Below are 11,897 nucleotides of genomic sequence, written 5' to 3'. Positions count from 1 at the left end.
GGTTGTCCCAGCAGTGTGGAGGTGCTGCTGCAGGACAGGGGTCAGGGGGGACCTGGGTCGACTCAATGATCTAAAAAGCCTTTTCCAACCAAAATGATTCTGTCGTTCTGTGATTTGCTGGGTCTGTGCATGGTTAACAACGAGCCTCACAACAGCCTCTCCGTCCCTGAACCCAAGCTCGTACTACACACCCCTCGCCTCTGCTGCCGCATTGCTGCAGGAGGCCAACAGAAAAATCTCTTTCTCTCCTCAGATGAGAAGCCCTGGAAAGGGAGACACTGGTGGCTGCGGACGCTGAAGCCCTCCCCTCTGAAGCCATCGGGCAACCACAGCCAGCGGGGCCAGCTGCCCCTGAAGAGGTCTGTCAGCACCGAGCGCTACGTGGAGACCCTGGTGGTGGCTGACAAAATGATGGTGGGGTACCACGGCCGGCGGGACATCGAGCAGTACATCCTGGCCATCATGAATATTGTAAGTGTTATAACCACACCATGAGCCCTGGGGGGCCCCAGGCACAGGGAGTAAATCCTGTTCGTCACCCCGAGTGTCCAGGTTTGGCAGAGGGTGCCATGAGCTTTTCCCACAAGAAGTCAAGCGGGATGCAGAGGGGAAGTCAGATCTGTGCCAGGATGGCAGTGGCTTCTTCCCAGCCCCAGAGCAAGAAGTTTGGGTCAAAAATCCTGACACGCTGCTGCGGCTCTTGAGCGAGGCTGCCCTGGAGCCTGCAGGGGCTCGCTGTTGTATGGGGGAGGCACCACAGGAGAGGCAAACTCTGGCCAATCTGACCATGCCACAGGACTGGGAGAACAAAGTCCTTTCTTTGAACAGCATCTCTCATCTCTAATTAGCATTGCAAATAAGCCAGCCAAGCTGCCAAACACATGGGAAAGCATAAGGACAGCGAGCTCTCATGCTTGGGGGCTGATCAGCGTGAGGGGTAGGGAGAAGTACCCTCCTTCTTCCATCCCGCGCTGCCAGTGTCGCGGGGAAGCTCCTCCGCAGCGTGGGGCTTGAGTCACTGCTGGTGGCAGGATCCCAGGCTGGATGCCTGAGCAGCCTGAGCTGGCTGTGCTGAGTCCTCCGTGAGGTGAGGTAGGCTTGGAAGTTACCCAGCAAGCCGCTGAAAGCCCCTCTGTGATGGTTCTTTGTCCTGTCCCCTGCAGGATCTCTCTCCATGGCCTGCTCTGTTTGCATTTCTAAAGCAGATGCCAGATTTAAAAACAATAACGTTTCTAACTGCTTCATCTGCCGTAAAACACCCACCGTGCGGTGGCAGATCTCTGAGGGATGCCCCGTGGCTCCTGCCGATGGGCAGACAGCAAAGCCCCGTCCCCGCGGCCGCACAGTGCCGGCACTGTGGGACTTGCCCATCTGAGCTCCAGGCAAGGGGCAGGTGCTGGGGAGCAGCAGCAGCTTCCCTGCTCACATCTCCCCGGGAGGAGACACTGAGGTCTGAGCGGGGTTTAGGGGGCTCTGCAATCCAGGTGGTAACATGCTCTCTAAACAGATTGTCTTCAGGCCCCGCAGCCCATGCTGATGTACCAGCTCTGTTTCCCTCCACCCGGTGCCCAGCACGTCCCAGCTCACCCACCGACTGCACCGTCCCCCAGTCAGCGAGCTCATTTTTAAGACTCGTCTTTTCTTGTTTCTTGGAGGTCAGGTTGCCAAACTTTTCCAGGACTCGAGTCTGGGCAATATTGTCAATATCCTGGTGACCCGGCTGATTCTCCTCACCGAGGATCAGGTAAGATGGGCTTTGCTGAGCCGCTTCCGACAGGTGTCTGCACTTCGTTTGCGGGTCTGTGTGTTCCCCCAGGATGTCACCCCTGCAGGATTCCCCCAGCGCAGCCTGCTGGGTGCACGACACCTCTGGTCTCTGAGGACTGTTTCTGTGATAAGGTGGCTTTAGGGAGGTTTAAGAAGCTTTAGTCCTCCTAAAGTCTTACTTTCTTTCCCATGGCCTCCATGAAAAGGTGGGGGCATCTGGGCTGGTGTCAGTGCTCTGCTGGCATGAGCTGGGCTGAGGACACCTCTGGTCTCTGAGGACTGTTTCTGTGATAAGGTGGCTTTAGGGAGGTTTAAGAAGCTTTAGTCCTCCTAAAGTCTTACTTTCTTTCCCATGGCCTCCATGAAAAGGTGGGGGCATCTGGACTGGTGTCAGTGCTCTGCTGGCATGAGCCTTCACTTCAGAGCTTTTCTGGGAACCCACTGTCATATTGCTTCCATTCCAGCCCACCCTGGAGATTAACCACCATGCCGGGAAATCCCTGGACAGCTTCTGCAAATGGCAGAAATCCATCGTGAACAGGAATGGCAACGGGAACGCCATCCCCGAGAATGGGATAGCCAACCATGACACTGCAGTGCTGATCACCAGGTGAGGCTGAGCCCTGTCCTCGCGTTGGGGTGTCCTCTGTGCATCTGTCCCCTGTCTCTGTCCAGGTGGTTCATCCGAGGCTCCGTTCCCATGCGCTGCCCTGCACACTGCCTGGCAGCGGCTGTCCCTCGGGCTGGCCGCTCGCCAGTTCCCTTGCAGCGAGGCAGATTATTGCAGTTTGGGTAGTTCTCGTCCTCCAGTGTCGGCTCCGTTCTCATGCGCTGCCCTGCACACTGCCTGGCAGCGGCTGTCCCTCGGGCTGGCCGCTCGCCAGTTCCCTTGCAGCGAGGCAGATTATTGCAGTTTGGGTAGTGCTCGTCCTCCAGTGTCTTCCCTCAGGCTTTGTTGGGCTCTCAAGGAACTTAGTTTGCAGCCGTGGGTATTTGTGCCCCAAAAGTCACTGGTGCAGCCCATTCAGCGGCGTTGGGAACCCACCCTGGAATCGTGGAGCACTGTGCATCCTGCCGAACCCATCTGCCCCTGCTGTGAAAACTGGAGAAGAGGATACAAGGGGGACGTGAGCATTGTGACAGTGACAGAGTGCCTCCAGCCAGCACAGGATTTGGCCACCTTGGCTGAACTCGCTTCTTGGGAGCTCACAGACACCCTGGAAGTGGTGACTTCATCCCAACTCCCTTAGGACAAGAGCAGTCCTGCCCTGCCTGTGTCTTTGTGCTCCTGTAACAGCAGCCTGGGTCACCAGCTTATCCTGGATGCTGAATTAGACCTCCAGAGCAGGGTGAAGGGGTCTGAACCTTCACATGCCCTGCTCGGGCAGAGGGGCGGCAGCCCAGGGCGAGCCAAAGGCAAACCCGGGGTTTGTTTGTGCCTTCTTTCGCCCTCTTGCTTAGCAGCAGAAAGTCAGAAAATGAAAGCACTGGAGAGGCGACTCCTCAAGCGAAGGCTGGTTTTGCTGGCGCCACGTGCCGCTCTCCTGCTCCGGTTCCCCGTGGTGGTGGGAGCCATGCGCAGCCCAGTGCGTCCCTCCCAGAGAGCTCATGGGATGAGAGCCCAGGGGAGGAGCGAGCAAAAGGCCCCTTGCCCCAGCTTTTCACCCTCCTGGGGTTGCGGCATCTGCTTTTCCATCTGTCCTGCCACACGTGTGGGATGCGAATGCCGGCTCCGAGTCCTTCGGCCTCCCACCAGATGTTTGAGCTAACCCAAAGCGACTCACCGGGCCAGCCGCCCCAGGCTTGGACAGCACCAGTGCATCCGGCCCATCTCTCATAAATTCTCCAGTGGCCGATAACATCTTGCTGAGCTGCGGGACTTTTCTCTTGCACGGAGGTGTCAAACCAGAGCCTCCGAAGGCTTTAACGGTGTTCACTCAAAACAAAGCACCAAATGTTTCTCACTCGCTCGGTTTCCTGCTGGGGGTGAGAGGTTTGGACACTTCCAGAGAGCACCAGGGGCCAAAGGGACAGGAGCCATCACCAGGAACACGTTACGCTTAACCCATTGGGTGCACTCAGCTCGCCTCCTCCCCACTCCCATCCCCGTGGGGCTACCAGGATGGTGTCGGATGGTCCTGCCCCAAACCCGCACCACGTTCAGCAGCCGCAGTGCTCTGAGCCCAGCTTGAAATGGGGTTTTCAAACTGGAATGTTTACCTTGTTTTTCTTTAAAAATTTCAGAACTACATATTTGATTGATACGATTTGCAGCAAAAGCAAAGGCTGGCCCTAGCCGCTTCCACCCTGCGCTGCTGGGGCAGATCCCTGAGGCTGGTGCCTCCCAGGAGCAAAGTGGCCGGCTCCCAGCAGTGCCCTGGGTGCAGAGCTGGAGCACCCACCCAAACCCGAAGCGCTTCGAGGCTGGTCGAGCATTGTCCCTGCTGATTTACCACGTTTCATCCAAACGAAACCACTGCCCCATAGTTCAGGGACAGGAGCTATCAGTAAAAGTCCCCAGTGAGTCTGAGCATGGGAGAAGTGTTGAACAAAATGGATCAGAAGTGCCTTACCTGCTCCAGCCGGTGCTTCCCATTCCAGAAGCGTTGCCGTGGGATGTTTGGACGCGGTTTGGGTGTGCAGGAAAATGCAGATGCGCTATTTTGGAGCCACTGAAGTAGGAAGTTCTCCTAACTCTGCCTTCTCTTCTTTGCAGATACGACATTTGCATCTACAAGAACAAACCGTGCGGCACCCTGGGTAGGTGGGATTTTGCTACCCCTTTGCCAGCCCACACATCTTTGGGAGCGTGGCGAGGGCCAGGCTGCGCCATCCCCCTTCCCCAGTGAGCAGGCTGAGGGGGAGCGCTGGCCCAACGCTACCGCGAGCGCCGGCAGCAGAGCCAGGAACGGGCCGGTGGTTTCCAGCCCGCTCGACTCTGTAGCCTCCTCACTTCTGTAAACACTAAAAGCAGCAACCCAGAGGACGGACGGGCTCTGGAACGCTTTGCCGCTCTATCCCTGGGTCAGGTCCAGCCTGATGATTAAGAACCGCTTGCATCTAGGGCTGGTCCATAGCCTAGTGGAGTATTCCTGGCTTAGCAGAGAGAAATAAGACCTTTTTGTGATGACTGTAAAGGGAGTTCTTTATTTAAACTGCTAGAGGCAGACAGACCCTGCAGCTCTCGCTGGCTGCAGCAACTAATTTGTCTTGCCCCGGTCTAGACTAAGCAGTCGGGGGGGAATTGCTGCTCTGAATCACGGTGTTACAAAGGAGAAGCTGGGGGTTCTCTGACCTGATGTGGCTGCAGACGAGGTGCCTGGGAGGCAGGGTGAGGCCCTGACAGCTCAATTCATTCCTTTAGCAGAGAGTGTTCCTCCCCTGGCCCAGTGCAGTCGGCACAGCCTGTGCTGGTGGGACAGTGTGGGCAGAGGGTTGGGGGAATCTGCTGCCACAGTTCAGGGGGGATTTCTGCAGGATCCAGCCCTCCAGATGGAGCCAGGCTGGATTTCTGATCATGGTGGTATTGGCCAGAACATGGTCACGTTGGATCCTGGCTCACTCAGTTGTCCAGGCTGGCCTGGCCAAGCTCAGACACCCAAGTGCTGGTGACCTCGGGTCCCCGCAACGAGCAGTTCCAGTGTTGTTGCAGGGACTGCTCCGGCTCTGCACACCGTGGGGTTTGGATACGAAATTCAGAGGATTTTGACCTGTTCTTAGCATTTCCCAGCCTGTCATTGTTAATGCAGTTGACAGCGCTGAGTGACCATGTGCCCTCAGCCTGTCAGAGCCACTGGCCCATCCCAAAGCCCAGTGCAATTTATTATGGAGAGCAGACCATGCCCGATGATCGTGAGCGTGAGGCATGTCAGTTAGTCCCCAGATGCCACCCAGGTGCCCTGCAGATGCTTTGTGCTGACCCTGTAACAGCTCTGTCTGGCTTTCCTAGGCCTGGCCCCCGTCGGCGGGATGTGTGAACGAGAGCGAAGCTGCAGCATCAACGAGGACATTGGCCTGGCCACGGCCTTCACCATTGCCCACGAGATCGGCCACACGTGAGTACTGTGCCAGGAGTCCCTGGGAGCAGCTGTCACAAGGAAAGGGCCATGGTGGTTTGTTCCTGACAACAGCACCTGAAAAATTCTTTCTGTGGATGGTCCACATGTGTCAAAACTGCAGCAGCTGATCCCCTCTCTCTTGCCTTGGTGATGCTCTCTAGGTTTGGCATGAATCATGATGGGGTCGGCAACAGCTGCGGCTCCCGTGGGCAAGAAACGGCCAAGCTCATGGCTGCTCACATCACCATGAAGACCAACCCGTTTGTCTGGTCCACGTGCAGCAGGGATTACATCACCAGCTTCCTGGAGTAAGGAGTCCATCTCACCTTGCCCTTCCTTCTACCTCGCAACCCGTAGACACCTCCAACCTCTCCCAGTCACTTGTGAGGAGTGGGTAAAGCCAAAGGAAAGCCCCCAAAGCACACACGGCCCGTGCACCTTCTGTCTTGTCTCCCAGCACCTCATCCTATCCCAAGAGGCACGTGCTTTCCTTCCTTCCTTTAGACTGTCTCGTGGTTCCTTGCCTGCTGGATACCATCCCCATTTACCTCACAACTTTGAGACCTTTAGTCAGGTTTCCTACTTCCAGAAACTTCCTAAGTAAACCAGCTTCTGGAGGCATTTGGATGTGTCTGAAGTTCAGCCAGGAATTGCTGAGAGGGTTGGTGTGGTGGGAGAGGAGGATCTGGAGCCAGGCTGGGTCTGCATGGTGTAGGCAGCTTCTCCAGACACAGAGGAGGAGAGTTTCCAGGGCTGAACAGGCAATGTAGGAGACAAGTTTTGGGTTTGTTTTTCCAACGCTCCGTTAGGATTCGGGAGAAGGGATTTAGGCTCCTGAGTCCCATATCGTCACCTTGCCTGAGTCAGGCCTCCGCAGCCTGAAAGGGCTTCTCCTCCAGGGGCCAGGCAGCCCCCAGGGTTCCTGTTCCCGAAGGAGCAGTCAGGATCCCTCCTGGTGAGGTTTTTGGTAGGATACGGGCACTACCTAGTAAAAAGCCTGGGTAGGACTTGAGTCAGAACTGGAAGAGCAATTGGGGGGTGTCACTGTGGAGGGAAATACCCAAGGAGCCTGAATGCCAGACCTGGACCGGTGACGCTGCCGTTGTAACGCTGTGGGAGGAGCAGTGAAGCTGAGCCTCCCCGAGGGGCTGCTGCCTGCCCCCCTCTGCCGCAAAGCCTGACCAAACTGCGTGGCTCACCACCAGATCCCACATCTGGCAGCTCATGATTGGCCACAGCAAAACCTGTCCCCTAGCTCTTGACCTCTGGACGTGCACTGCAGCAAGGCGCTTGGGAAAGGGCCACCGCGGAGGCTGCCTTGTCTTCAGGCAACCCCAAGGTCTCGGCAGGGCTGGCGGAGGACAGTGAGTTCACGTCGACCTTCTGCACGTTCGTGGTGGCTGCCCCCAGCCCAGGAGCCTCTGCCAGGACAGGGCCGTGGTGCGTGCAAGACTCCGGGGTTCGGGGCCGGGGGAGTGGTGACGGGAGCCCTGATTTAGGGAGAGCTCAGAGCAGCAAGGAAGGGGGAGGGAAAGGCGCACGTCTCTTGCCAAATGTGGATGCTCCTGCAAAGCTCTGGTGTGCAGGACAGGCTTGGAGAGCGGGGGCTCTCCGCGCTCAGCACCTCTGCCTGCTCTCAGCTGGGGCTCTGCAGCCGAGGGCTGGGAAGGCAGCCCGAGGGCCCAGATGAAAAGGCTTCAGAGCACTTTCTCAGCAGTGGTTTTGCCCAGAGGAGGCCGGTAGAGTTATCCCCCCCGGCAGCCTGTGCAGAGCCAGGAGTTCCTGCTGCTGGTCCTCCACCACGACCCTCTCCTGCAAGCCTTTCTGAGCTCTGATTCTCGTCTCTCGTTTCCAGCTCTGGGATGGGAATATGCCTGAACAACGCTCCTCCCAAGCAAGACTTTATCTACCCAACGGTGGCTCCAGGACAGGCCTACGATGCAGATGAGCAGTGCCGTTTCCAGTACGGAGTTAAATCTCGCCAGTGTAAATACGGGGTAGAGAGCCTTCCTGCTTTACTATCGGTTCCCAGGGGGTGGAGGACGGGGGCTACGAGGGCCAAGGGCCGTGGGGCCGTTCCCCTGCTGCCCACATCGCTTTGCTGTCCTGCTTCAGACGAAGGGCACTGGCCTGTTCCCGTGAGCTTTCTGCCTTGCTTCCCTGTGAGAGGACAGAGGAGGCTGTTTCCCAGCCGCAAAGCTTGACCCCAGCTCAGTCTCGGTCAGGTTAGTCCCGTGGGAAGAGATCTCTTGCCTCTGCCTGATATCTTGGCGGCTGCTGGTCCCCGAGGGCTGCAGCTGAAAGCCAAGCTGCAGGCCCTCCATCCAGATTCCCCTCTCAGCGGGCTTTAGTACACAGATTATTTTTCATAATCCTTCCTCAAAGTCATGATGCCCCTTGTACAAACTTGGGAGGAGAGACGTCTGTCTTCCAGGTGAGGGGGTCGATGTGCTGTAGGTATGTCTGAGGGTCAGCTGCCCGCCTAAGCCACCCCTGTCATCACACTGCCGTCCCCTGATGGATCTTTGAGTCCAGGGAACTACTGAAAGGAAAGGTTGTTTCAGGAGAAAAGCCTCTTCCTGGATCCCAGCCTGACATTTTGCTGTTCTTAACGTACTGAACGTTACCAGCTATCAGAGGAAGAAACGACTGCACTGGAGGGCTGGTTGAACCTCTTAATGCATCCACCTTCCTCAGGAGCCAGCAGTGAGATACACGGACAGCTGTGGTGTCTGATGGACACACGTTATGTCTATCCACCCCAGTTCAAGCCTTGAAAAGCTGCAAAGGAGGAAGCAGTTCAGATCAGGGTTCAGTTTCTCTTGCAGCCAAGATAAATATTCATAAATACGAGCCCAGCGCTGCCATTGGAGTGACCTGATGCCAACCAGTTTGTCGCTCTGAGTGTTCATCTCTTTGGAATGGTTAGACACTAAACAGCTCCTGGTGGTCTTACCAGTTCATCTTGGTGATCAAAGGGCGAAGTTTGGCTCTGCCTGGTTCCAGTGCTGCCTTTCGACATGGCCCAGGGGCCCAAAGCTGGACGGAGGGCAGTTGCGGTCTCGTGAGGTGCCCAGAGCAGCAGCAGCAGCAGCCTGGGTCTGAATGCTGTGGTTGAAGTATCTGGCATCAGGTGCTGCCGCCCGCGGTCTCTGCCCCTCCTCAGCTGAGCCAGAGGCAGTGGAATGGAAACTTTCCACGTTTACATGCCTGTTTCCCAGCTAATTTTTAACTTGGACAGACACTTCCTGTATATATACAAGGATCCCAAAAGCACAAGATGTCCCTGTGATGACCCTTCTCGCCCAGGCTGCCTCGTGCGGTTTGGGAGAGACCCAAGGGGCGTGAGGGCTCCAGTGCGTGCAGATCCATCCGGGTGCACATGTCCGCCCACCCACCCTGTGCCCCGTGTAAACAAACTCCGGGGTGATGGCGCAAACCGGGCAGCACCCCTTCCTCCCTGCCAGTCCAGAGCGGGTGATTAATTGGTTTAACGAGGACAGATGTCACTGGTTGAAGCTGGGGAGTCCTCTCCCTTAGTGACACACAGAGAAGAGACTAGACAGGAGCTCCCACTTCCCAACGTCATGCTGGCGCTGCAGGAGCAGTGTGGAGGGGCAGATGCCATAGGGAGGTGGGAGAGACTTTCTGCTTTGCCTGGTTAAAGCCAGCTGCACCCAGGCTTTGCTGAAGGAGTTGGGAGCCCAAATCCCTTGGCGTCTCGGAGTTGTGGTCCTCGGCGCGGGCCCCGCAGTATCCTCCTGTGCTGGCTCACCCTGTGGCACGCTGCTATCACAACCCCAGAACGGGAGGGAAACAGAGAAATCTCGAGCTCATCGTTTCACCCCTGTTGGTACCAGCACAGAGGATTCCCAGTCGTTGAGTCAGTTGGTGCTGCGGGGGTGTCGGTTACTGCCTGAGCCCAGCCCTTGGCAGGGCTGAGGAATGCCTCGCTGGAAGGCTGCGGCCAGCCCGGAGGCGTGATGGGCAGGCTGCTACCTGACCGGAGGCAGACGGCCGCCCGCGCTGACTCGTGGGTCATCGGGTCAGGCAGGAGGCCGGGAGGTCGCGGTGTCAGCACTGGAGCATGGGCACGGCACAGCGGGTGCTGTGGTATTGGTGTGCACCAGCAGCGCACTGGTGTGTGCTGGGGGCGCAGGAGCAGCAGCCGTGGCTGTTTGAGCTCGGCTCTTCCATCTCGAGGCAGTTTCCTTCATTGACAGCGTGAACCTCTTTAATACTTTCAAGTGTAATGAAGCTGCTCCCAGCAGGTTTTTCCCAGGCTTGGTTCAGTGGGCGTAGGAGCAGGGTGGTGAGCTGGCAGGAAGCTCCGCTCTGGGTCTTAGGGGTTGCTTTGCAGTTTGCAGATGTCAAAGTCCAGCTTGGTGGACTCGGTGGCAGAGCAGGTTCAGAGGGCCTGGACCTTCTGCTTCAGCATCTGTGACAACCACTGTCACAGACCTAACGTTTGGTGGGTGTTGGAAGAGCCAAGGGAAGGGTTTTTGCTTGCTGGTGCTCTTGAGAGGTCAGGATGGGCTGAAGCTCAGGATCTGCCACTCAGGAAACCTCCTGGGAGAAGGTCTGGAGCCCTCAGGCCAGTATCGCTCAGTGGACCCAGCTGCCCCTAGCAGAGACAGAGCAGAAGGAGCTCTCCACTCCCGGAGCTGCCTGCGGGCTGGCTCCATGGCCAGCGGTATTTGATCGTTCTGAAAACGGTTCTGCATCTTGCACAGGAGTCTCCCCTTTAGGGCTGTCAGGTGGCTGGAGGTCACCAGTGCCCAGTGCGGTGCATTCCCGCAGCAGGTGATGGATGTGCCGTGTGGATGCTCTCGGGAAGTCCCAGCTTCCCACAGAGTCAGGTCCTGATCCGTGTGTCAGATCTGGACTCACGTGGCTTAGGGATGCTCATGGCAGGTCTGGGAATGGGCCCCTGTGCTCAGCCTCCCCTGCAGAGACCCTCGAAAAAGAGAGCATCCCTCAGCCCTGGGAGCGGGATCAGCTCGTCCCTCACTGGGTTGGCCGAGGACGTGTGGCCTCTGTGGCACAAAGACCAGGTTTGGGGAGTCAGCTCTGGCCCCAGAGCGCAGCGGCACCTCCCAGCATCAGGAGAAGTGCTTAGGCTTAGTCCAGAGAAGGGGCTGAGCTCTCAGTGGCCTGGGGGTGGCTGCAGCTGGCAACCTGTGCAAGATTTGATCTCATTCTCCCCCACCGTGCTGAAAACACCCCTGTCCCCGTGTCCCAGCAGAGCCGGTGCCGCTGCAGCACGCCGGTGCCGCTGCCCCAGCCTCACAGCCCCTAGCACAGGCGGATCCTAATCTCGGCTTTGTTCCTTTGTCTCTTTCTCCCTCCCTCCCCCTCTCTTCCCCCCAAATCTCTCTTTCCAGGAAGTCTGCAGCGAGTTATGGTGTCTGAGTAAAAGCAACCGCTGCATAACCAACAGCATCCCTGCTGCCGAGGGGACCATCTGCCAAACCAACACCATTGAGAAGGGGGTAAGGACGCCCGGGGCACCGCAGCGGGTTGGCAGCGAGGGCTCGAATCCCTCTGCCAGCCGTAACCAGGGTCATTGTTTGCGTTGGTGAGCACGGAGTGGATTTACGAGCACCCACCAGCCCATCCTCCCCTGAGCCTGGAGCCACCCTCAGCCTCCCTGCCGGCACCCAGGGAGGCTGGGATGTGCCGAGGAGCCCGGGGGCCCACAACCCACTGAGTACAGAGCATCGTATGGTTGGTGGAAGTGCAGAACATGGAGTCCTCACTCCAGTGAGCTCCTTGGTCTGGCCTAGGAGGCGCAGTATGGTGACATCAAGCGGTGCCGTACGCTTTAGGTGAACATTTCGTTCTCAGGCTGTCCTGAGAAAAGTGACTTTTGCCTCAGTTTCCCCAATGGGTTTGTAACATGCTTTCAGAGGAACTTGTGAAAAACTGCCTTGCCAGGCTAGACAGGATGAAACCTTCATTTTTCAGACTCAGCTGAGAGAGGAGGGGAGGATTTTTTCATGACCATGTATTTTGGTGGTAGTTTCGGCTGCCTTAGGGGTGCCCCAGCAGCCCGCAGCGGGCTCACTGTCT

The 11,897-nt window shown here is 57.4% G+C and overlaps 1 protein-coding gene across 1 annotated transcript in view; it reads left to right on the top strand.

Moving 5' to 3' along the window:
* Nucleotides 1-11,897, top strand: part of LOC104499102 (A disintegrin and metalloproteinase with thrombospondin motifs 10-like) — a 25,136-nt gene that overhangs the window by 11,595 nt on the left and 1,644 nt on the right. The window contains exons 4-11 of the mRNA XM_010142564.1: nt 254-471; nt 1,661-1,744; nt 2,232-2,377; nt 4,484-4,527; nt 5,717-5,822; nt 5,987-6,133; nt 7,681-7,822; nt 11,210-11,317. Coding sequence (XP_010140866.1) covers nt 254-471; nt 1,661-1,744; nt 2,232-2,377; nt 4,484-4,527; nt 5,717-5,822; nt 5,987-6,133; nt 7,681-7,822; nt 11,210-11,317 — 995 coding nt within the window. The remainder of the gene's footprint in view (nt 1-253; nt 472-1,660; nt 1,745-2,231; nt 2,378-4,483; nt 4,528-5,716; nt 5,823-5,986; nt 6,134-7,680; nt 7,823-11,209; nt 11,318-11,897) is intronic.

This window comes from Buceros rhinoceros, unplaced genomic scaffold (assembly GCF_000710305.1).
Source record: "Buceros rhinoceros silvestris isolate BGI_N320 unplaced genomic scaffold, ASM71030v1 scaffold35118, whole genome shotgun sequence".
NCBI classification, from domain to species: domain Eukaryota; kingdom Metazoa; phylum Chordata; class Aves; order Bucerotiformes; family Bucerotidae; genus Buceros; species Buceros rhinoceros.
Note: the sequence above shows the minus strand (reverse complement) of the source record. Positions and strands in the feature narration are given on the sequence as shown.